Below are 27,541 nucleotides of genomic sequence, written 5' to 3' on the forward strand. Positions count from 1 at the left end.
TGAGAGAGATTCTATATTTTCACATAATTTTAAGTTTTGAATCTTTATATCTTGAATCAATGTGTAACTTATTTTGTATACATTTTTAAACATTTTAAAACCAAATCAGGTATCCAATTTGAGCAACATTATGTGTTAATAGGGTATTCCTTTTCCACAAAATGGAATAATTTTATTATAAATTAAGTTTCTGTACAGACAAAGATCTGTTACTAGAATCCCTATGCTATTGCACTAATATATTTGTGTATTTCCATACCAATTCCACATTGTTTGGTTTATCATTAGTTTTTCATATGCGCTGATATAACATGGGACAGTCCTTCCTTATTATTCTTAAAAATATATTTCTTATCCATTTGGGGCATTTCTCTTCCAAATTAATTTTTAAATATTTGTAAATTGCTATTAAAATCCCAATTTATTTTAATTAGATTTTATTGACTTTAAAACTTGTGGAAAATTTGTACATTTAAATTCTGTTCTTCTCTTCTAAAACATAGTATGCATTCCCATTTATTAAGGTATTCTTCATATGTATTTCATATGGAATGCATATGTATATGAAGTTCATAACTGAATACAAAAGAATACCGATGATATTACATTTTTATTTATATATTTAATTGTAAATACATATTTAATAAATTTCATATGAATTTTGCAATTAAATATATAGAAATGTTAAGGCATATACATATATATGCACATATGTACATATCTATGAATGCATATGTATGTATATATGTATATATATGTATGTATGTATATAGGCCTTTACATTTCTTGCTAGATATATTACTCCTGAATAATTTTTTGTGTTTTTCTTTTACCCTACATGTTTTTATTATATTTCAAATAAGTTATATCCTATGCGGAAATCTATTGACATGTAATCCTGAATGCAGCCACCTGCTGAACTGATTATTGCTAAAAGTCAGCTATCTTCTCTTTATAATATTTATAATTCATATCATTTTCATATATTTTTGCATTTGTTAGGATCTTCTGAGCAATGGTGCACAACAGTTCTAAAACCAAGGAGTTTATCCTGTTCTTGACTTTTAAGGAACTTTTTATAATAGTTTACCATTAACTATGGTGTTTTCTACAGGCAAATTCACTTATATGATGGTTACCTGTATATTTATGAAAGCGATATATTATTTTAGAGTTTATTGTTAAATATTTATTTTAAAGTTTAATGTAAAAGAATGAAAATGGTGAGATATGTCTTTCCAGAAAAATGTAGGCATAACTACTGTTCACAGGTTTTCACCTCTTTCATCTGCTTGGATAAGAAGCTGTTGGCCACACAATTCATCTGTGGGGAAATGCTGGGGCTGGGTACCCATAGTCCATGTTGCAGATTCATATATGAGAGGAAAGAAAAAAGCACTAGGTAATTTCTGCCACTGTCTGTGATTGTGGTGAAATATAAGAGGAATTAAGAATGCACATTTTAGCAACTGTCTAAATTCTTACAGTCTTTCCTGCTGCAATAGTAATTTTTAGCTCACTTAAGATTGGGAAGTGGCAAAATGATGTCAATACAATGTCTAAATTACCTTGGTGCTTACACCATATTCCCTAGGCAAACAGATTTGATGCGTTAGCATTATAACCGATAGCAGGAAAGAAAAATGCCTCAGCTCATCTGCACAAAAAAGGAGTCCTTTCCATCTTTACTCAGAAACTGAGCAGAAAGCATCTTCACCTGGGGGGCTCACCCCTGCGTTGCTTAGCCAGTGACTCATGTCCGGCTGCACTTCTTTCTGAGCCTGCTCCTGTGACCCCACAGACCCCGAACTCGACCCCCACCTATTCCTGCCCAGAGTGCAGCATTCCTACTGGTTCCAGCTGGTTTGCACACTTCCCACACTTCCTGAGAGGGCTCCAGCCGCTCTGTGCTGTCCACCTGCACTTTGTGGTCTCTGCCACCTTGCCAGTTCCTGTGTGGGTTCGTGCTTTGGTGACAAAGGTCAAAGATTTCGAGTGAACTGCAGCTAAGCAGAAAGATACCATAAACCCTGTCATTTTGGGTGCTCATTTTAAAGAAGTCAAGGTGTTTAATGAATGTATGTATCATGTTTGAAAGGAAATACTTCTGTCTATGAAAAGTACTGAAGATGTGAACGACATATTTTTGCTTTTTCCATAGACACAATGTTTCTTGGAACTTTTTTTCATAGAAACAATGTTTCTTGGAATGCTATTTTCCATAGAAACAATGTTATCATGGGGTTATATTCACGGCCAAAGGCAAAACAACCCAAGTGTTTTTTTACAAATGATTACAAGGAACATATTTACCTACTGTTATTATAACTACACACTGCATAGTATAAAGTGGAGCACTACAATAACACAAAATAATCAGGAACGTTATTTGTCTTGAGATTCCCAAGAGAAGATTTGTGTAGGGCAAGAGGAGTGGCTGTTACCATAAAAAGCCCCCGAAGGTCTCCTGAGAGCCTTTGTTCTCAGAAGGGGAACTCCCAGGAGAAGGCTCCGCTACAGATTCAGTGCAAGGGAACTAAAACACGCAGTGTAGACTGAGAGGAAGTGTGACACCTGGACGTATGTCAGGGGAAAACCCGGTCTGACATCCTAGGATATGTGTGGCGACTCTATTGCCCCACATGCCAGTGTCAATAAATACCGTATGTAAAACACAGGTGCAGAACAAAGCTCTCTCTGTTTGATCGTTTGAAGATAAAGTTGAAGGACAGTTGTTCTATCTAGTAGATACAACTTCAAGTGATCAGGAATGATACGATGACGGTATACAACTTTTCAGAGGGAAGTCACGCCAGTCATATGGTACAACCCCCTGAAATGCACACACCACTGAGCTACTTAGACATGTACGCTGTCTCTGCACACCCTCCTGGTGCATTGTCTCACTGAGCTCCACCTACCATCGCAGCTGGGCAAGGCGTGGTTCCACTGGTGGTTCCTCTCACAGACGAGGGGCTCGTCGTCACTTAGTGTGTACCCCGGGTCACAGCTGAACGTTACTGTGGATCTGATGCCAAAGTCGCTGCCGTGGCGATGGCCGTTCACAGGGATGCCCGGGTCCAGACAGGAGTCTGACTCTAGCGTCACACCTGGATGCACAGAACGAATGCAGTCGATGAGGACTGAAAACAATAGAGACCCACGCCATCGACTACTAAATAGTCTCAGAAATAATCAGACCTGAAACATTATGCAAGTGAATCCAACAATGAAGGGACATAAAAGCCAATGCATTTTCAAACATTTGACCTTGTTTTTCAAAAGGGAGATTTCTATTGTTATGCTGTTTACCAGATGTTATCTACATATTACAACCCTGAATAATTAACTAACTTTTCTGAATTTTACTTTTCTTCTTGGAAAATCAATGAATTGCACTAAATAAAGTCTAAGTTTTTCCTGTTCTCTATTTTCACTGCTCTCCCTGTCTCATATATATGAATTAAATACAGAAATATATATGTCTATATTTATATATTCCAGTTAGATTTTGGCAGTTTAACTTTCAAATATATGCATACATACACCCGAACATATACACATATAATGCAATTAAAAACTGTGCTAGTGTTATTTTTCTAAGGTTACATTCCATAAATCCATGCAATTTTCAAATTTTATTTTAAGTCAGCTGCTTTCAAGATAGCTACTATTAGCCTTTGCTAAACGATGTGAAAAATTAATGTGCATGAAGTAATTACGATCATGTCATTATGAGAGTTTCTGTTCTCCTCTCACATTTCTCATTTCTCTTTCTTTTTAGAAAACCATATATTTTAAGAGCTAAGGAAAATGAGAATAAGGGAAAAACTTATCATTGTAATGTTTACATATGCGAAGAAATAAAAAGCCCTTGTTATTGCTGTGTCACCTCTCAGTAAGTGTGAGAACACTGGAATTAATATCTGAACTGTGAATTAAAAATCTTAAAATATTTTCAATTTAAAGACTGTTTAGTCTCTAAAAGTGATCTTTGGGATATTATTTCTGATCATTGCATATATTTTTTTCCCCAAAATTTGAGTGTTATAACTTGGGATTGATCCCAATAACGTTTTCTTAAACTGTGATTCTAACACATTTTCTGAACACTAACACATGTCTATTACCCTAAACAACAGGATGTAACTGTCCTGGCTGATGTGCAGCACGGCCCGAAAGCCTTCTTCCAACTCTGGAGGAGCTTTTATTCTCCCAGAGGCAACGTGGATATCATTTGGTTAGAAATATATTACCCACCCCCTGCTGCTCCTCCCTCCCTCTCTCTACATACACACTGCACGCATGTACACACACACACACACACACACACACACACACTTTCAGAGGCATTGTTTGTGACTTCTTCCATGACACCCCCACAAACTTTATGCATTACTGACTCTGAATGCACACATAGTACCCAATGCTGGGTGAATGATTTTTTGTTGTTGTTGTTTGTTTACTTTTATTTTAAGTTCAGGGGTACATGTGCAGGTTTGTTACATCGGTAAACTTTTGTCACAGGGGTTGGTTGTACAGATTATTTCCTCACCCAAGGATTAAGCCTACTGTCCATCAGTTGTTTTTCCTGATCCATTCCCTCCTCCCACCCTCCACCCCCTGAAAGGCCCCAGTGTGTGTTGTTCCCTCTATGAGTCCATGTGTTTTCATCATTTAGCTCCCACTTATAAGTGAGAACATGTGGCATTTGGTTTTCTGTTGCTGCATTAGTTTGCTAAGGATAATGACCTCCAGCTCCTAGCATCAAGATCAAAATCAAGACAAGAATTCCCTCAAAAGAAGAAGCTCTGCTGAAGAAGTGCATTAATCTCTAGGTTTCTCGGGGGGGGGGGGCGGGAAACAGTTAACTAAATAATTTCATTTTTTCAAAAGGCTTTCTATGGTCACTAAACAACAGTGTATGCACCATTGTAGCAAAACAGTAATAGAAATTACTATCTTAGAATAAGTGAGAATTATATATTAATGGTTTCAATAATGAAATTTATAAACCATAAACAAAACTTTTCCCACACAAAATTTACAGTGAAAAGAGAAAAACTGTGGTAGAAATAAAAGCATAGAATTTAAATGCTGAATTATTTACATTTAAAACTGAATAAACTTTTAAGGTCACAATTGATGCTTAGTTCTGATATTATGCCATTACATTTTCATTCATTTTTAAATAATAACGGGCACCAACAGTGAGTTTTCGAATATGCAGGCATTGTTCTCTTTTGCATGACAAATTGTTTGAATGGAGAGTCCAGGAGAGGAGGACTGCTGAGTGGTAGAATTATGACACTACATTTGATCTCTAGTTCAACTGAAACTGGCCACGTAGAAGAATCCCGAAACAAGAAAATGGTGGGAAAGAACATCTGGAATTTGGCTGGGCGCAGTGGCTCATGCCTGTAATCCCAGCACTTTGGGAGGCCGAGGCAAGTGGATCACCTGAGGTCAGGAGTTCAAGACCAGCCTGGCCAACAGGGTGAAACCCCATCTCTACTAAAAATACAAAAATTAGCCAGGTGTGGTGGTGTATGCCTATAATCCCAGATACTCCAGATACTTGGGGCGGGGGGGGGGGAGGGGGAAGAACTTATGGAATTTCATAGCAGGTGATTTCTCTCCAATGGGGCAAGACATTTATAATATACTAAGATCATGGACACAGGTAGCCAATTTACCTTGTGGTAAAGGCAGGACAAAGTCCTTCTGAGTAATATTTGGAGCATTTTCTTTCCCTTCCTGTTTCCTGCCTGACAGCACAAAGAGAAATACGGACCACTGGACTCTGTTGAAATGACGTCTATATTCAGAGTCCGTTCCCACTCCTTCTTACTTGAACCTTAAAGCAACTATGAATTTTTGACACAAATAGATATAAACAGTATTTTTTTTTCAATTGGCCTTTGCAACATAAGTGACTGAATACATTTGCTACTTAAGGAATAAAGGGAGTTGATTACTTCGCAAATAATCCGTGTGCAGCTCATATGGAGGTACATTTGATAGGAGCAGGGTTCTGCCGGAATCATCCGTTTTTATAAAAGTTCTAGCCCAAGGTAGGAATGAACATTTCCTGAGCACATTTCATATGCCAAGCTTAGAGACGTCACTTCTCATAGCCTCCAAGAGGTTTTAAAATAGAGGTTGAAAAGTCACAGTCAATAAAGTCAGTGAGCCAAGAAATTAAGCAAACTGGTCATGTTACATTATTTACTGATACTGAAAACTGAGCCTTTGCCTGCTTTTCTCCTCTCTCTCTTTCTCATGTACACATGCAAGTGTGTGCTTGTGGGTGTTAGCGTGCATGTGCTTGTTATAGATACCCTTGTATTGCGTCCGGTACCATTATATCCTGACCACTTTCCTTTCCTTTTCTGATCATATAAAAAGTCACTGAATCTCAGCAAACCGATTGGTATGGTGTGCGTGCACATATAAACCACTAAATGTACTTCTTTATCACAATGTTTCTTCCGTTAATAACACGATATATGAATCAGACAGTAGAGTATGTACATTTACATGTGATTAATCTTTCTTCTGCCTTCAGAGATTATTAACAAGACATTTTTGACAGCATTTTCAAAAAAAGCTCTGAAATTAAATGGAAAACCTCCATACCCTTGAGAATTCCATTTATTTTCCAATTTCTTACAAAATTATGACTATCTCAAAGCGGTGATTCAAAGATCAACAAACAAGCAGATGATCATGCTGGAGCAAGAATGCAATCACTATTACATATAGACGCTGTGCCACATTCCTCGTAAAGATCGGCTAGACTGTCGCTGGACACTAACGTATGAGATGATTCCTAAGACTGAGTGCACGAAGCAGCACTACAATTCTAGGTATGCTTTTAGAAAAGTCTCAAAAAAATGACTTCAACATTTCCATCACACAGTTCAGAAAGGCCTTCTGGAGTGAATGCTGTTTACAGTAGTAGCTCACATTGCCTTGCGGCACTGCTGCAAATATAAGGCAGCCTCGAGTACCTGCGGCTGTAATTTCTGCAACACATTTTGTCTGAAGAGAGCTTTGCCACGGGCCTCTTTGGGCATGAAGAAGTCTCATTAATAACTTCACAAAGCAAGGAGTGTTTACAATGTGAAATAGTTATGATGAATCACAAAAGAGATGAACAATATTCTTGTTTTCAAGAGGAATAAAGAGTTTGATATAAATCATTCCTGGGTCACAGGCAACCCACTTTTAAAGGATGTGTTGGATGAGTGAGTGTAATCACGTTCTAGGGCCTGCATCTTGGCTTCAGAACCTATTTTGTGGAAGGGTGCCAGACGGCATTACGTGGATGAAGGGGTTGGTAGCATTTGTCTCTTCCAGGCTTGCCACTTTTTCTCCGTCTCTGTTTTTCTTGCTGGACTCATTGGTTCTTTTATCCCTCCGTGACCTCTGCTGGCCTTGGCCCCTTCCCTCCTGCCTGCCTGCGGGTTCTCTCTCTCCCTGGAGGCCCGGATCTGCGTCTGCCTTCACCTCACTCAGAATCACTTCGAGGACTTGATTAAAAGCTCAGGATGCTGATCTTCATCACGAGCTCCCTGAACGACAATATTTGGAATCTCGGCTTGGGGCTCTACAATTTACTAAGCTCCCAGGGATGTGTTAGCAAACTATGATGTTTGAAGAAACCTGCTGCTTTGGGGCCGGGTAAATGGGGACACCCTCTGAGCGGGTGGCAAGCCTCTGAAAGCACTCAGATCTCTACGCCACCCACAGAAATAGCAACCGGAACATCTGAGCTGCTGCTCAGGCACCAGTTTTATTTTAAAGCCCCGCAGGTAACTGTTAGGTGCAGCGCCGGTGATAAGCACTCATAAAATCCCAGGCCTTTCCTGACTCATTTTCTTACGACAAGCAAACAAAAAGCCATGTCCTGCACCTCATTCACTTCTGCATATTTCCATATGTCTCTTCAAATACATAGCGACGGATACATAAATAAGAAGCGATCCCAAGTCAAGGTTCAGCATCACATCCCTCTGAGGTCCTGTTTCTCCCTTAAGTCAGAATAGATGGCAAACCTTCAAGAGCCTTCTGGAAGCTCACCATACGCAAGTCTGGATGTGTGTTTAGAGCAGTGAGCCTTTTGAGTCACGGTGCTGGAAAGTTCCACACATGACAATTTCCTGTCTTCACTCGTTAGGTGAGGCCTCCAGTCACTTCTGTGACCATAGAGCTACCTCCTGAGATTTCCAACAAGGTGGGAAGGAGAAGGAACGCTAGACTCTGCAGCAGGTCAGAACTTTACGACTCTCACACAATTATCACTGTACTAAACAGGCATCATCTTGGTGACAGTTTTCTTCTTCTTTTTGGTGATGCAGAGAAAGAAAAATGGCAAAGAGCATTACTCTCTGAGAGGTACTCCAGGTGATGGAAGGATGCCTTATGGGCCCTGCACTCTACTTTTAAACACAGCATAAATGAAAAGAATTCCAAAACATAGGGCAGTCATTCTTTTAAGATTATAAAAATCGTTGTCAGGACTATTTACATATTAAATTATTATATTATAGTATAATATAATGTGTATTCTATATTTTATATTAATAAAATGTTATTATTATTATATTAGTGAGGATGACAAGCTAAATAGAAGTTTGTGAATAGGCTTTTTATCATTCCCTGATTTTCCAGAAAGAGAAATAAGAAGAAGCCATTTATTTAAATGACTTGGATAAACAAATGAAATTAGTTTCTGCTGCCTTCATTTAGCCTTTGGAACACATTCTCTCAAATGGAACTAGAAAAAGCAAAGTCATCTACAGCTACACAAATAGAGATGAAAAGAACGGAAAACTGTCCTAATATTTGTCAATGCCTGAAAATAATTATTTCTCTGAAGTTTCATGCACTATATATCTAAGAACCAAGAAATTCTGGTTTAGAAAAAGTTGGCGGGAGGGTGTGAGGATGAGAAAATACAAGGCTTATTAGGAGTCTTACAAATTCAGATCACTGCCATGTTTACACATATTGTTACTCTAAAGAAAAGTGGTAACTTGAATGGATATTTTAAAGAAACAAAATGTAAAATTTTATGGTTCTTAAATTTTACTTTAAGTTTCAAAATATGTTACTTTGGAACAAATGTTGTATATCTATATATGTGAAGAGGAATAACTGAGTTAAATTTGAAATTCATCATTAAGTCATTAATAAGCAATTTTCCTTCTATCAGAATATTTTTATCTGAAAGCATACATAATCTTAAGATATACATGCATATGCATGTTTGTGTATAATTATATGAGTATGTAAAACAGATAAATATGCATAAAGGTTTATTAATTTAAATGTGCTGGAGCAGGGCTCAGGGAGAGGTTAACAAGAGTAACAAGAGGCGATGTGGGGAATGGAAGGCAAGAAAAAGAATAAAAGGAGATTGGAAACCCAGCATAGTAGATATGATTCTATGCATGCATTTGTAAAATTATATGTGTGGGTATACGTACATTTTAAAAACATCTTTACAACTAATAGTGCTTATTTTGAGATAAAGTTTTGAAAAAGAACAACCATAAAACTTTGGCGAAATAAAGGTTTGATTCCTTCCGGTCCAATAGTAATTGCACTCAGTCTCCCTTTTTCCATGCTACTCTTTGAGCAAGTGTTTTCAGACAGAGAAAACAGTAACAGCTGTTTTGCTTTCTTTTGCATTAATTGGCTAATGTTAAAAATGTATTCCTAGGGGGGATTCCCATCAGCTAGATTTCAGAAGTATATTTGCATAAATATTATTATAAAATAATACAATTACTTAATCTCATCATTTCAGAAGCTAAAACTTTGACTTCAGGAAACAAAAAAGGGATGGAATACTTTCCATGTGGAATTTTGAACTGTCCTGCAAAATACATTCCATTATAATATTTTGACATTTGTTTTAAAATATGTTTAATAATTGTTTTAAAGTATTATTCATGCTTGTTGAAACATTGTTAACAATTGTTTGGAATTTGGTAAGGTTTAGCGGGTTTTAATTCCTTCTCCTCTCTTCATTACCTGACTTGCACCCTGTGAAACGTGTCTATCTGTACTCACAGATTTAGTACCACAAATTCACCTAACTCTGTTTTTCTAGCAAGGATCCTTTTCTCCATTGCCCAGGTTAACATAATTTTAGTAATAAATCCTATAAGGCTTTTGGTCAGAAAGTATATTTTCTAATAATAAAAGTATATTATTACTTCATGCTGAAGATGAACCCATTTCATTGTCTTTATTATTTTACTTTATCCCAGGAGATGGATATGTATTTTTGAGAGTTAAAAGGCAGTAACTCCAAGATGCTCTCTTATGAATAACAGAAGGTTCTTACAATTGCATAGTATGGTTTTGCCAGAGTCAAGCAGGATTAGTAAATCAACACAGTCATCTGCAGGCTGGAAATAAGAACTCAGATTTTCAGTTTTCCCATGCATGCTGCCCGGCCAGGCTGTCAAGGGAAGGTGCAACTCACTCTCATAGTGGATGAGGAAGCCGATGCTGGAGCGGCTGTTGTCAGTGGTGAAGAGCAGGTACATGAAATTCCCAGTGCTGATGAGAAACTGGGGTGCCTGGGTGCCGTGGTACTCGCCGATCAGCGGGGATGAACTGGCTGGCCCATCTCTGACCTCCAAGGTGTCATAATTGACCTCTGTCTGAAATCTGCAAATATGTACATCCCATTAGAAAAGACATGCAGAGCTGCCAGCTTACAGACATGCTCCTGACATTCTCATTCCTTAATCAGAAGCCCGTGTACGTTAATGTAAAGAAAATGGTTGAAATTACATATGTTTAGAACTTCGGGACATATATAAGAATAGTACGTTCTTTTCTTGATGAGACGGCACAGCTTAAATCCCTTTCTCTTCTTATCTAATATTCTGTTTTACAACATAACAAACACAAGAGGAGGTTTTCATTCAGCTTAAACAAAAATATCATGAACCAGATTAGTTTTCTTAGATGATTGATAGATAGACAGACAGATAGATAGATAGATTATTCTCAAATAGTAAAAACTCAATTACATAGTTTAAACTATTTTTTGGCATTCCCTATTTAACATAGCTATAGACATCTGAAAATGGGCACACTAGAATGAAATGGTCTCTTAAAGGAAGATCATTAAAAATGTGTGATGATAGCTTAAATATCTTTCATGAAAAAAAAATCCTGTGCCTTTTAAAATTGCATTATCTCTTTTAAGACATTAGAATAACCCTAGGTATGTTGCCATTTCAGACATGAAAGGATACTTTAATAGCTTGAAAAAGTTAGAACAGCTTCCAAAAAGTGCTTAGGTTTTCTTACGCTTCCAGAAAATCTGGCCTGAGATTACATATAAAGTTGCAGCCACCTGGGTCCCCTTTGATGCAATGTAGGTACCACTCCAGGCACTGAGATAATTTTCTAAAGGGGCCCATCTCGTCCTCCAAGAGCTAACCCGGTTTCTGAGTGCCTGACTTTGCTCTCAGGGAGCAGCTTAAGCATCATAAGCCTCTGACTCACTCAGTCACTTTGAGCCAAAGGATCCCACGTAAGCCTGTGCCATTAGCCCCCACGCTCCGTGCCGGATGTTACTGATGAATGGGGAGAAAACTTGCGAGAGGGGAAGCAATCTTAGTGTCGTGGCACGTAGCAACAGAAAAGGATGTTGAAACCAAAGGGCTGTGTCCTGCATGCATTAGATTATGTACACCCTGCTTAGTCCAAAGGCACATGATTACACATTCCTGCAACTAGTGAATGTGTACCCTGAGCCCCATTCTTTCATTAGTTCTAACCATTTGTACATCACACGGCTGGACCAGAACAGGGACACAGGCTGGCACATTTGGGATCCGATAATGCCAACTTTGTCTTATGACACTATTCTAAATCTTTTTCTAAAAACTGATTTATTAGTTGTTTGAGTTCAAATTCAAGAAGTCTGGATAAGCGTGAAAGCAATCTCCTTTGATGTAGTCACACTGAAGTTGTCCTATCCTGTTTCTTTAGTAACAGTGAGGACTGACAAAGTCTGACAAAGTGCATATTTCAACAGCTGGAAGATTTCTGGGGTGACCTTGGAAACAGAAACTTCTGGATGTTCTTTGCTGTGGGGCAGCCTAACTAACACACACTGTCTGGCAACACCATCAGCACAGGGCTCAGAATTAGCGTGCACAATCCCATCCTTTAAGAAGGTGTCAGTCCATCGGTCATGGTTGAAAAACACATTTCCTTATGCAATTCATCTTTTCAGAGCTATGTACTATGTCTAGAGTAAAGATCACACATGTCTAAAAATATTAGAAATATTGGGTATTTCCAATGGAATTTAGCAAAACAGCACACTGAAATAATATTGAATGAACAAGATTGGGAAAAATCAAGCAAATATCTTGCTTCAGGCAACTGAAAATAGAGGGCTAATAAACTGTTCCAGACAAGAATATAGGATCACTACTTTTCCTAAATTACTTAAATTTGATATGCTTCTGGGAGTCACGGTGTGCTTCAGCTCCACCTGCCAATACCAGAAAGTGGAGAAATTACTAAGAAACCAAATGTAATCAACTGAATATTTACAGAGTTAATATTTTTTCAAATGACTGATTATACACAGTAATTCACTCTCTCATATAGCTGGATTTACAAACTTTTTTTTCTTTTGTTCTGAGAGATTGTCCTATTGGGGATTATTATTATTTTGTCAGAGGCAAGCAAAAAAATAAAAATAATTATTTCAAATAAATATAATTACTGAAAGTTAACTCCTGCTGAAAACCTTTCCTGTATTGATGTTAATATAATGATGTTCATCTATCTTGAGACACCATAATATTCTAGATACTGAAACCCAGAATATAGTCTAATCTAGAAGAAGGTCATTGTTAGAGAAAGCCCCATGCTATGCAGACAGCAACCTTGAAACATTAAACAAAGATGCCTCCCTAGCCTTTGGTTCACGTGGCTCATGCCAAAGCGTTTTTAGTTTTTAATCATCAGTTTGGTTTCAGTGTTGAGACAAACGGGAAAAACTTACTATGCCGAACTCCAACAGCAGGCTTATGTTTAAATAAACAAATACCTACACAGCCCAGCATGCTTATGTTTTAGATCCTGAAATGCGTTGTTCAACAGCTAAGCCAAGCAACGTTCTAGTGACAGTATCACTCATAGGCGATGAGCTGGTGATGGATCCGCTGCTGCACCCCACTGCCCACTCATCATCACTAGCTGCCCTTAGTGACCAGCGGCCACCACCAGAACAGCAGAGCTGATTTCCTCTGCCACAGCAGGCACCTAAGGCACCAGGGGACCCAGAGCAACTTCCATGTGCAATCAGACACCAGGCAGAATGGATTCCAGTGCGGGTCCAAAACCCAGAGTCAGATACAAGGGTCGGACCTCAGGAATGGTCCTCCAGGACCGGCACTTCCCCTACTAACCTCCAGAGCTGGGGCTCAGGGTGGGTTTAGAGATACCACCAAAGAAGAACAAAACGTACAAGTAAGTGCCTGTTTCTGGTAAAGTGTGCTCCTTTGCGGGAACCGAAGAGAACTGCCATCTTTTTAAGGTTTAAGATCAATTTACTAAAAATACGGAAGAGACATACATCATTGAATCCAAATGAAGACTAATTTGGTTTTCTTACCTATCGAAAGTTATTTTGATAGAGTGGCCTGGTTTTGCTTCAATGATCCATTCACAATTTAAAGAATCCTTATAATACCCTGGCCATCCAGGAGGCAAAATGACTCCGCTGGACGCTGTCAGATGTCCACCACATGGAGCTAAAACAAGATGCACAATATCTCTTAGATCAAATGAAACAGAAAGATAAGCCATAACAACCCCTGGATAGAAGCAAGAATTTGCTTCTGTGTTCACGGATTGAATATTTTCAAGTATCAAAGCAAATCTTATTCCCAAGCAAATCGTACATTTATTGAAAGCAGGGTCTATATATGCTACCTCCAGGTACTTATCATTAACTTGAAGCAAAGTTCTTTTTCTCTAGTAATGGTAAGATACACGTGAGTTCTCTGTGCTAATTGACTTACCTTATTTAATTGCCAACCACTTCACGACGTACATGCCCAGTTATCTATAGTTCACATGCATTTGGAATTTAACAAATATCTATGGATAAGCAAATGTAAAATGACCTCACATTTCAAAATGGATGCATACACACATCCTTAGGTGTGTGTATGTGTGTATGTATGTGTCTATTTACTTCCATTGTGTGCATTTTATTAAAATAAACAGCCACATGCAACATATAATTTGTGAGTGTTAGGAAACAAAACTTTCAATCAAATTTGATAAGTATAGAATTAGACTGCATTGACCCTTTTGAAAGGTTATGTGACAGTGATTTCTAATTGCAAAGGAGAAATGAAGTTTGAAAGGGTATATAACTAATGCTCAGTGAAAGTGATTATACATACCTGTAACATCTAAAGGAATTTTAAATAGCATATAATATTTCATACCATAATTAAGACTATGTCTCTGGCCACATTTTTTTTTTCAGATTTTATGTATTCTCTCTCAAAATTATTTGCCATTAGTAACCATCTTTGTGAATTTATAGATATCAAATAAAGTACATGAAAACACTCCAAGGTAAAAAAAAATGTTTTAGAAAAAATATTTCTTTTATTTAAAAATTGCCATATGTATAATGCAAGAATGCAAAAAGTTTATATTATTTTAGACATGTTTTGATGCTAGAAAGAATATGAATTAGCGAAATTTATGGATTTACCAATAGCATCTTAATTTACATCAGGAAACAAATAAATAAAAAATAAAAGTAAAAAAATTATGGAAAGTGCATGACCATATATTGGAATATATTGGAATTCAAATATATTTGAAGTAACATTTGCAAATTTTGTTATGGGAAAATCTTTGCAATAGAATATTAAACTTCAAAAGCAGGATAAAAAATTGCCCATATATTATAAATAAAATGAAATTTTTATTCAGTGAACAGGGGAGTGGAATTTAAAAACATGTTAATAATGGATAGCACTGGGATTGCTTTGTAGATCACATTTTTGATAGTTTTTCTTTTCTTTCTTTTTTTTTTTTTTCACCAAATAAGTTGCAATTGTTATTTCTATACCTATGCATTATTCTATAGTTTAAAAATATGCAATCAGGGTAATTTTTATGAATTTGAGCTCCTGAAGAACACTTGATTTTTTGTGATAACAATTTTTAAAACAACAAGTTTATACTAATTACTATTTTAATTTTTCTAGTTAAGTTCTTAAATTCACATTTGGAGCCTATGAATCACATATCCATATACATAAATATTATATATAACTTAATTCCTTTGTTTTGTAAAGTGATGCAGCAAATCTTTTTAAGAACACAACTTAAGCAAAATTAAATATATTAAATATATGTTTATTTTGTCATGTTTAACCATCCAAAGATACTATATAAGAAAGACATATGGCAGATGCAGAATTCCAAAAAAATTATGGTAATTGAGCTATTTCTAAAATCTGCATGAGTTATTTCTATGTCTTATTTTCCATATAAATACAAAACCAAAAGTTTCCTTTATTTTAGTAATTTTTTTATTTTGGATTTTTATATTTCTTGGAATATATCTAACTTGTCACATATTAATATTATTTTATTATACTCTTACCCATCACTTTATAATTTACAGTGTACACTGAACCTGAAATGCTTTATCCTGATGACATAGACACTTTAATAATTATATTGTCGATAAGCAAAATTTACACTAAAATTGTAAGTAATAGTCTCAGTAAGTAGATAGTAAGTAAGTAAATAGTAAGTAATAAGTTCGTATTAGTCAGTTTGGATTAGATTACACTGTGGTAACAAACAGCCCTGCAACTGTAGTAGCTACAATGGGAAGTGAATTTCTCACACATGTGGCACGTCTAGGTCTCTGAGACACAGGTCCCTTCTTCAGCTGCTGTGGCAGACGGGAAAAGGTCTTGCGAGGGCAATCAAAGATGCTGAGCCAGAAGTTGAGTACATCACTTCCACATATTCCTAACAGACCAGAACCCATCACAAGGTTCCTTTAATCGACAAGATTCCAGAAAAGACATTCCACTTGATGGAGACCAAAAATATTTGATGAACGACATCAATGATGTTCATATTCACTTAGCTGATAACAAAAAAGCAAATATATGGATGAGGGGTTTAGAAAGCAATTTCTTCTTTGCTTTCTTTTTATTTTTAAAATAATTTAAATTACAGGGATGAACTCCCTGATACTGTATTTCTAAAAATAAAAACAAAAAGAAAACACAAACCTTCTGGATTACATGTGCATTTTTTCCTATAGCTTTATTTTTCATAGAACAGTCTGATTTGGGTTACAGTAATGTTGGCTTGATGAAATGTTATGTAGGAGGCAGCCGGTCTTTTCCATTATCTGCCCTAGCGCACAACACTAAGCTTCTCTAGACTTGAAAGAGAACTCACTCCCCTGTAGGGTACTTGTGTCTTTTTCGATGTTCAATCCTTAATCTTTTTTTCAATTCTTTCCTATGGTACTTTACTCACATTTTATACTGTTTATTTGAGTCATTTTTGGTATTTTATCTTCTGCTAGAAAATTACCCATTTGCTACAGACTTTAAGATTTGCGGCCATAGAGTTGATGTTTTCATGTATAGTCATTTTTCCCCAAAATAGCTTGAGTTTTTAATGATGCTACTGAGCTGCATTGAGAAATATGAGCCTGTTAGAAGCAGAACAAAGAAAGAAAGAGAAACCTTTTGCCCAGAGGCCATACAATTTATATTCAACATGTGCCTGGCATCCAAGAAATTCTTCCAGAATAAATAAATAACCTACGCTTTTAAATAAAAAAAATTGCTCTATTGTGAGGTTTTCATTGTTTATGTAAAGTTATATTATTTTTGTGATAGAGATAATTTCTCTTTTATGTTACTAAACATCTATAACATTTTTCTTTCCTAGTTCCTTTTATCAGAATCATAAACAGTTTGTCTAGCTTATTGATATTAACAAAGAACTCACTCTTGCTTTAAATTGTTTATAACACTTGAATTTTTTTAATAGCATCCTAATTTATTTTTGTTTTTTCTAACTTTTCAATCTTATTAAATTTCTTTATTTTTTGATCATTTTGTTCTACATTAGAGGACTTAAAGATATACATTTTCCTTGAAACACAGGTTTTGCTGTCTCACATTGTTTCTATTAGAAAGTACTGTTCGCATGGCTTCTAGGTGGGATAGCACAGGCATTAAGGTTTGAGTTTCTATTTAATGTAAAATTATAGTGGACTTTTGATGTCAATGAGATTTGCTTGTGGTTCTATTTTTATTGCATATTTCTACTTTAATTGGAATATTACAGGGCATGTGACCTATAACTTATTGTAATTTGTTAAGGTTCACTTTATGGTCAATTATATAATTGATTTTTAAAAATATTTTTTTGAGAAAAACAATAAATAGGAGTATTCTGTAAGGGATGTGAGGTTCTTGAAACATTTCTTAAATCAAGTTTGCTATCCGTATTACTCACTACTTCATTGCTATATTACTGTTTTCCCTACTAGATACATTTACTTCTGAAAGTTGGTTTTCTATTTGTTTTCAGCAGAGGCATTGATTGGGGTACCCACCTGTTCCATCAGAGTGTCCCCTACCTTCTCTGAGGCTCAGCTGCACTCAGTCATTAGGTTTCCCGTGCAGGTAGACTTTTAACATCTTTTCCTATTAACTTTTTCTTTCTGCCGAGGGTTTCCTTTGTTAACAACCTGTAGTTGGCTTTTGCCTTTAACCTCACCCTGTTTGTGCTGTGGTCCACACTCACCCTGCAGCTTGTAACACATCTGCAATCAGCCTATTACAGTAAAGGACATAAGGGACAGCTTGACTTGTGGCCAGGACAGAACAGAGATGAGAGTGTACTGTTCACTTTAAACTTCTTTCTCCTGAAAATTCATGCTTCCAAATCACAGCCATATGCTTGGCTAGAACATGATTTGCACCCATGACTAACTGTGCACTGTAATTAGTATTGTATATTTGAGCACCACATGTGTATATATTTACTTATTTATAAAAGATGAAAACCTACCCTTTTATTAACATTTTGTACAACATAAAACACAAAAACTGTACATTTACGATACGTGATAGGAATAGATATAAATGAAATTTCAACTATTAAGAATGTTTTCTTGCCCTTCTATGTATCAATATTTCACCCATGGGTGGTGCTTCTCGTCCACCCACAAATTGTTTTTACAGTGTATGAAAAGGGTGAACATCAGAATGCCCTCCCTTACATTTAGTATCACCAGATGATTACAATAAATAGGACTTGGTTAGAAGTTTCTACTTCTCCTCTGAGGTCAGGAGTTCAAGATCAGCCTGGCCAACATGGTGAAAGCTCCGCTCTACTAAAAATACAAAAATTAGCCAGGCGTGGTGGCAGGTGTCTGTAGTCCTAGTTACTCAGGACAGCTGAAGCAGAAGAATTGCTTGAATCTGGGAGGCGGAGGTTACAGTGAGCTGAGATTGCACCACTGCACTCCAGCCTGAGCGACAGAGCCAGACTCTGTCTCAAAAAAAAAAAAAAAAAAAAAAAAGCATTTCTACTTTGAGTAATGGTGAGTAACTTTGGAGGTGGGCCAGGGCAGGATGAGGTGGTGAAGGATCATAGCCCCATTACACTGTGGTTGTCACAGAGGAGTTTAATGCTCCACACCTAGATCCCAGCTCTGCTTAGACTCCTTGATAGAGATTATGGGTCTGAGAATGTCATTTCGAGGTATTTGAGACAGGGGAGAAATTCTCAACTGTATGTGATATTTAATACATATTCCTTTTCTAGTCACTTACTTAAAATAAATACATGTTGACAAAGACAATTAAGAAAATAAAAATAAACTAAGAGGGAAAAATCACCCGTAACCATAATTAACATTTTGGTGTATAGCCTTCTTTTTAGTGTTTTACAAAATGATTATCATGAGATATGTATGTATCTGTGACACATGTACCTCCATCCTTTGGTCTTTCACATGCTAAGGATACCTGAGACTCTTTGATCTTATGATCTTCATATTGACACCTATTATTCTTCATGATTTATCTAACCAATCCTCTGCTGTTTAAAGTTGAATCATTTCCAGCTCTTCTGCTATAAATAGTCTTGCAGAAAACATTCTTGAAAAAATTTGTATAGTTGCTTCACTATTTCTTTATGATATTGATCCAGGAATATAATTTATGACTCAAAAGACAAGAACAATTTTAAGAGTCCTACTAAGAATTTTCACTACAATACTGTGATTTTGTATCATCTATAGCATGACTAGGAAATGCCAGTTTCTACATAACCCTTTCAATAATACATCTTATTCACCTGTTCAAATCTATGCTAATAAGATAAGAAAAAATGGTATTTTACTTTTCTTTTTAAATTTGTACTTCTTTGATATATACTGGAGGTAAGTTTTTTAAAAAATATTTTCTTAGGTTATTGTGCACTGACTATTCTGATATGGAATGTGAACATATACTCTAAGTAAACATTTTTAAAATGAGTAATTATCAGAGGCAACATCTTTTTCCTTAAAATATTTTCCTCTCTATATTTATTAGATAAGTAACCAGAACAGAAATAAGAAGAAGAAAATTAGGTGGTATTTATGTCAGCTGTAATGAGAACAACAAAATAGTTAACTCTAAGCAACACTGTTATAGGTTGAATTTCGTCCCCTCAAAGTTCATACGTTGAGGTCCTAACCCTCAGTGCCTCGGATGGTGACTGTATTTGAAGATACAGTCCTTGCAGATGAATTTAGTTAGGATAAGGTGTTGCTGGAATAGGGGGACCTCAATCCAATATGACTGTGTCCTTTTAACAAGGAGAATTTAGACACAGGGACAGAAACACACACACAGGGAGAGCTCCTTGTGAGTCTGGAGGAAGAGATGAGGGTGAGGCTTCTCCAGCCACGGAATGCCAGAGATCGCCACAAACCGCCGGGAGCTGGAGGACCAGGCTGGGGCAGATCCTCCCTCACAGTCACAGAAGGAACTCTCCCGCCGATGTCACCTGGATCTCAGACTTCCAGCCTCCAGAACTGGGAGACTGTACGTTCCTATTGTTTCAGCGACTCTGTGTGGTATTTTGTTAGGACAGCCCTAGCAAACTAACGCAGTTTGTTGGTTTGTGTGTGTATGCCTGAAGATAGATGTGTGACTTCAAAGGAGAAGAGTGGGTGGTGGCAGGGACTGCACCTTCACAGCGGGGCACAGTGGAGCTCCAGACCACGTTCCCGTCTTGCAGGATGCAGGTGATGGACTCGGATCCCTGGGTCTTGACAAAGCCATCGTCACAGTGGAAAGAAACCGAGCTCCCGAGTAGAAACCTGTCACCAAAACGCCGCCCGTTTATAGGAATGCCGGGATCATGGCACTCGTTCTGACCAAATGCTGAAAGAAAAAAAAGGAACAAAAATACTTGAGTGTTAATTACACATATTAAAAAAGAAAATAGAACAAGCTTATAAAGCATTCGTATAATGTATATAATTATATACATTTCAGTTGTATCATTCATAGATAGATAATACATTAATAAATATCAGTGTCTAGTGAGAAAGAGGGAGCAGGGAGATGAACAGATATAACTATCATTTATACAGCAATTTAGGGTTTTTAAAGCACTTTTCATATGAGCTTAGATGAAGAGAGAACTGATACAGTGGGTGGTAGAAAGTGGGCTCAGGATTTCTCTCGTTAGAATTGTGATTTTTTTTCTTGCTATGTCAGGACTCGGACATTGGGCAGATGACTCGATGCTCTAAGCCTAGCTATCTTTATTTACAGAATGAGAGGCTATTAAGTTTATATCCTCTAGTTACTGTAACATTAAATGAAACAATTATTGCCCAATTCTAAGTATTGTGCCTAAGAAAGTAGGCAGTTAGTACATCATAATAAAGTATTATTCATATTAATATTCTCTCACTTTATTCCCTCTACAGTGCATTTAAGTAGATATTCTTATATAAAATAGGTTTTAAAATGAGGAGCCTAAAGCAAAGAGAAGTTAGTTGTCATTAAACTTCACTAATTACATACTAGTGCTGTATTTTAATCCTTGGCTCCTGACATCATATTACTCAGTTGTTTTTACTACACTACTTTGTTGCAGGAAAGATGCATAGGCTGAGTGGGTGGGTGGATGGTTGTATAGATGGGAAGAAGAACAGAAGGAAGAATGAGTGCCTGGCTGGCTATATGGATGAATGGAAGGATGGATGGAAAGATGAATTGAAGGATGGATGAATGGATGGACAGATGGAAGGATGGATAAATGGAGGGATATGGATGGATGGATGGATGAAATAATAGATAAATGGATGAACGAAAGGATAGAAGGAAGAGAAGGATGAATGGAAGGATATGGATAGATGGATGGATGGAAGGATAAATGGAATGACAGATGGAATAATGGATGAATGGATGGACAGATGGATGAATGATGAATGGATGCATGGAAAGATGCATAAACAATGGATTGATGGAATGATGGATGGATGGAATGATGAATGGATGGAGGGACGGATGGATGGATAGATGGAAGGATGGATGGAATGATGGATGGATAGAATGATAAATGGATGGAAGGATGGATGATGGATGGATAGATGGATGGATGGATGGATAGATGGAAGGATGGATGGAAAGATGGATGGAAGAAAGGATGGATGGATAGACGCATGGATGGATGAAATGAGGGATGGATGAATGAAAGGATACAGATGGATGGATGGATGGATGGATGGATGGAAGAATAAATGGAATAATGGTTGGGTGGGTGCATGGGTGGATGGAATGATGGATGGATGAATGGATGGATGGATAAATGGAAAACCACAGAGAAAGAGATGTAAGGAGATGAAAGAGAGAGGAGATCCAGCTCCTTAGTTTAGGAGTGATGACACCACCAATCTAAATACAGTGATGCATTTGTTTTTAAGTTTTCAGGATAACACTATATAATTTTACTACTCTCATTTTCGTAATGATCATAAAACTTCTGAAGTATCAGCCATGAAATGCAGCTTCACATACATATAAGCAAAATGGGAACATGTGAGTAAAATGGGAACTTGGATGTGTTGACTGCGTGGGCGTACTTACTGGTGTAAGTGATGTTGAACCCTCTGCCAGTAGTGGAATGGTCGGACTGAAATTCCAAGCGAACTATATGTCCACTGCTGGCCAGCTGGGAAGGCACTTCATTGCCAGAAAAAGTACCCAGGACAGTTATGTCAGAAATGCCATCATCCTTGACCGCAAGAAAGTCAAATTGAGGCTCCACATCAAAATCATTAAAGATTAGGTGAATTCGACTTCCTGGCTCTGAGATAATCAACCAGACACAGTTCATGTTGTTCCCATATTCCTCTGGATAATTTGGTGAGAGAATAATCCCAGATGATGCCGTAAAGTTGAAGAAACATGAAACTGTGAAGACGCAAATATATTTTCAAACAGTTTTGCACATATCCAAAGAACTGCCATGTGAAACAGATTGCTAAGAACCTGGAAAGGCAATTCATGCCTACAAATAGCTATGATGATCCAACTATTTTAATATAAGTACTTCTGGACCATAATGTTTTCTCCTCTCCTGATTTGTAAGTCCAATATTTCATTATCTTATAGAGCACAACCAGAACCTATACATAATCAAGCACAAGCTTGGTTCAAAAATGATCCTTTCAAGTTGACTAAAAACGTGTGCCAAATATTATAATTTCTAGTTATAACTTTCTGCCTTCAGAAGAGCAAATATTAATATATGGAAAAGTATATGCCTATATCCTAGGAACAATTCAGCCTACTCTTTCGTGATAACTTTTAATTTATATTTTATACTTTCCTGTAAGTGCATTTCTCCAGTTATTTAAAATTTTTATTAGTTACAGGGTAAAGATGAATAAATAAATAACTTGGAAACATCAGATCATGTTCTAGTTGGATAATATAAAAATATTTTGAAAAATCCACTTTTAAGAATATATACTTAAAATCATATATATATATAATACATAAATAATTTTTCGGAGGGAGAAACTGTTGGATTTCTCTCTAGAGTACATTTTTGCTTCTTATTCCACATAATTTCATACCCACTTTTCAGCCATTGCTATATTTATTTACAAATAAACCCTCCTTTAAAATTGACTGTGAAGTCTTTTCTACTTGTTAAAATAGTATTTTTAAGAGGAAGTGGGCAGCTCGTCAACTGAATTCCAAACCAGTACCACCACCCATGCTCACACTGGTGAACAGCTTGTGTTTAAGTGTTATACAGCATTATTAAGTCACAAAAGACTCGCTTGCTATACTGATGTCTGATACAGCAGAACATGATCAGCTTTTGATGGAAACAATGATATACGTGATGACCTTTCTGGCAGGAAACGTTCAAGTACATTTTATCGAGTAGATGTAATAAAATTATAAATTAGTTTTTATTAAATGAAGAAAGCAGGCAAGTTGGTGTTTGAGAATGTCCTTGCATGTTTCCAGTAAATGTGGCACCCTGAGCTATTCTGAAAGCTGCCCTCCCTAAATGGGTGGTCTGTGTCTTTCTCCTTTTCTCCCCTTGCAAGATCCTTGCAGGACAGGAGGGAGTCCAGATCAAGGCGCAATACTCACATACACAGCTGGGCTTGTTGCCAGACCACTGATTGTTCTGCTGACAGGTGATAACTCTCTCCCCCACCAACTCAAAGGCCGCCGGGCATTCAAAGGTGAGTGTGTCTCCATGGAGGAAACTGCTGCCCATCCGCTTCCCGTAGGCGGGGATTCCAGGATCCCCACACCCTCCCTTTTCAATTTCTGAAAATGGAAAAACAAATGAACCCTTAAAAAAAACACACACACAAGGAATATTTTTATCTCTCCACTTTAGAAAGTGAACACATGGCTTCTTTTTGCTGAACTAAACATCATTTTTGTAAACAGTTTCTAAAGGATATTCAATTGATCTTAAATTTAATTTCAAATACCAAAAAAATAAATAAATAAAAGGAAGGTCATTTCACAAAGAGAAAGGTATTTAATTTGCTGTCTTTTAAGGGATACACATGGCTACACAGATATGCTGACAACACAAATGCTGCAATTAATCAGTGCACCTTCTGGATATGTCTGGTCTTTTCTCTGCAATTGCTACTACTAAAATGCAAATACCAGTTTTGTTTTCAACTATGTGCTTTTTGCCATAAACAATACAGAAAAGATTCTTCATTCCCTACTGAGTATTTAAATAAATAGAATCTATTTGAATCTTCTTTCCCTAAAATGAATGTTAACACTCATTTATGAAACAGAATGAAAAACAGTTTGGTCTACAGAGGAAAACAAAATATTCAGAATCAATCTTTCATTAAAACATCACTGTAATAAAACATGCATCCAAATACACCAAACCTATAATATATTTCAAACGTTGATCTGTCTCAAATGTTAACTACGCAGAATGTTTTCATTAAAATGTGTTATTTATTCATTTTAAAGAATTGTTTTGAGAACCACTGTGTGTCAGGTCCTCTTCTAGTTGTCGGGCTTAGTGAATAAAAGAGACAAAATCCTTGCACACATGGGGCTGGGGCTGGACATGGTTTGGCTGTGTCCCCACCTAATTCTCACTTTGAATCCCACGTGTTGTGGGAGGGATCCGGCGGGAGGTAATTGATCATGCGGGCAGGTCTTCTCCGTGCTGTTCTCATGATAGTGAATAAGTCTCAGGAGATCTGATGGTTTTCTAAGGGGGAATTGCCCTGCACAAGCTCTCTCGTTGCCTGCTGCCATCATGTAAGATGGGACTTGCTCCTCCTTGCCTTCCACCATGATTGTGAGGCCTCTCCAGCCATGTGGAACTCTAAGTCCATTAAACCTTTTTCTTTTATAAATTGCCCAGTCTTGGGTATGTCTTTGTCAGCAGTGTAAAAACGGACTAATACAGGGTTTATGTTTTATGGAGGAAAATTTTTTAAAATTATTATTATTTTTTTTGAGACAGGGTCTCACTCTGTTGTCCAGGCTGGAGTGCAGTGATGTGATCATAGCTTCCTGCAACCTCCAACTCTTGGGCTCAAGTGATCCCCCCACCTCAGACTCCCAAAAATGAATGTGATTTGATGATGGGTAATTTAAGACAAGATAGAGGGGTATAGAGAGATGGATGGAGGAGGCGGCAGTGAAGAAAATGCCCTGAAGGAAGAAGGCAATCGGCCCTTCGAGAAAGCGATGTGATCCCAGTGTGCCTGGCAGGGCAGTGAGGGACAAATGGGCAGAGGTGGCTTGGAGAGGAAGGGAGGCCCTGCCTCTCGGGCTTCCTGTTTGTGCAGAGTGATGCAGGAAGAAGGCATTGCAGGGCTTTGGAGGAGACCTGGTGTCCTCTGACTACAGCTTTCAAAGATCCCTCTGCAACGTTGGAAGAGCAGAGGCTGGAGAAAAGTGAGTTCCAGCAAATTCAGGGTGGTTTCTCTGGACACCTATCCCCAAAATGCATTGGTTTTACTTTTAGAATTCTTCATGGAGAATTATTATCTTGCAGGGGCTAAGAGCAAATTCCAATTTATTGGTGTTTGTTGTTGTTGTTTTTTTAGTAAACTACTTCCTTTTTTTTTTTTTTAATTTCCATAGGTTTTGGGGGAACCCAAGCAGTATATGCTGAACTCAATTTGTAGTCTTCTATTCCTCATCCCCTTCACACCCTTTCCCTGAGTCACTGAGTTCTACTTTATCATTCTTAGGCCTTTGTGTCCTCATAGCTTAGCTCCACTTATGAGGGAGAACATATGATGTTTGGTTTTGCATTCCCGAGTTACTTCACTTAGAATAATAGTCTCCAACCCCATCCGGGTTGCTGCAAATGCCATTAATTCATTCTTTACTATGGTTGAGTAGTATTATGTCATATATATATATACACACACACACATATATATCTATATGTACCCATATATCTATATGTACCCATATATACATACATATATATACACACACACACATACACATACATACACCACAGTTTCTTTATCCACTCATTGATTGATGAGCATTAAGTTGGTTCTACATGTTTGTAATTGCAAATTGTGCTGATATAAACATGTATGTGCAAGTGTCTTTTTCATAACCTAACTACTTTCTAATCAAGCTGTCAGTTTTGGGAATGCTTGTAGAAGTGACTCAGAACTGAATTTCAAGATGGTTTGAAGGTCTGCTGTGAGGGATACAGAAACACTCAGAGGTTGATCCAGAGATGTTATATTGCATTCAGGAGGAGAAACTTTACCTCTAAATGTCTCGGAATATCAAAGAAGTGAAGTTTGCATACATTATCACACTAGTATGAAGATATTCAAGATATTCAATACATAGGATGTCACCACCTTCTGTGAAGCAGAATAGCACACACACAAAATGCAGGTATTTGGTTGAGGTTCAAGGTACGCTGCTAACTTCACACCTTAGGCTACCAAACAAAGATGATCCTTACAGAGTCAGCTCTATGAAAGCGAAATGTTCCTAATGCAACACAAGTCAAAGAAATCTACAGAGAGCACCGTTGCTTAAAGATAGTTCTTGGAGTTGAAGTTGTTGAACTTGAGTTGAACAGAGCTGGGAACGGGTTTACTTAAATTTATCGCTTGGGAGGCCCTGAATGAGCATTTGTCACTGAAATTGACAAAGTGAATTCAAAACCCTGCACGGTTTTGTTTCATCTTGTTTGATGTGGGTTCTCCTTTGGGAAGCTGGCTGGGCACCCAGGGTCCTGGCATAGCACAAAACTCTGCAGTCAGGAGTCCAGACACCAGATTTGGTGTTTGCTGGGACACTGTGATCAATTTAGTCTCATCAAGCCTCAGTTTTCACATTATGAGCTTCCTACTTCCCACCTCAAAGGGTGGCCATGAGAATTAAAGAATAAAATTCATGGAAATTACCTGGCATGTTGCACTGGAAATATAATTATTGCTACGATTATTAGCAAGCCTTAAATGTTTCATTCTGCCTCTGTGATGCTGAAGTTTACAATTTCTTCTTGGAGTAAAATAAATTATGGCATTTTGGATACTATTTGTAATATTAATTAATACAGGGAGCTCTACTGTGCAGGGGTTTCAGAAATAAAATGAGGGTGAGGGTCTTTCTGCTTTCCATGTTGAGGGTCAAGAGAGTCCTTTGGTTACCTGATCTCACCAAAGAGGCTGGTGTTTGTTTATCCTGATGCATGGTTACTGCTGGCCGTGGACAGAACTTGTGCTGGACACATCCCTTATCAGGCATTAGGGGCTGACTAGTAACTATCAAAGTAGCACAGTCCAAACTCAGCAGGTTTGCGTGTTTCACCTAGCTTTTGTTCTTTAGTTATAGAAGAAATGGAAGCATGTTTCATAATTATGCCAGTGATATTTCATATGGGGGAACTACTT

At 37.3% G+C, this 27,541-nt stretch overlaps 1 protein-coding gene across 1 annotated transcript in view; it reads right to left on the reverse strand.

The window, feature by feature from the left end:
• CSMD1 (CUB and Sushi multiple domains 1) overlaps positions 1–27,541 on the reverse strand; it is a 2,034,615-nt gene that overhangs the window by 426,749 nt on the left and 1,580,325 nt on the right. Inside the window, exons 13-18 of the mRNA XM_015144705.3 lie at positions 23,754–23,936; positions 22,227–22,553; positions 20,316–20,510; positions 13,670–13,808; positions 10,502–10,689; positions 2,922–3,110 (exon numbers count right to left, since the gene is read on the reverse strand). Of these exons, the coding sequence (XP_015000191.3) occupies positions 2,922–3,110; positions 10,502–10,689; positions 13,670–13,808; positions 20,316–20,510; positions 22,227–22,553; positions 23,754–23,936 (1,221 nt within the window). The remainder of the gene's footprint in view (positions 1–2,921; positions 3,111–10,501; positions 10,690–13,669; positions 13,809–20,315; positions 20,511–22,226; positions 22,554–23,753; positions 23,937–27,541) is intronic.

Source organism: Macaca mulatta, chromosome 8, assembly GCF_049350105.2.
Source record: "Macaca mulatta isolate MMU2019108-1 chromosome 8, T2T-MMU8v2.0, whole genome shotgun sequence".
Classification (NCBI taxonomy): domain Eukaryota; kingdom Metazoa; phylum Chordata; class Mammalia; order Primates; family Cercopithecidae; genus Macaca; species Macaca mulatta.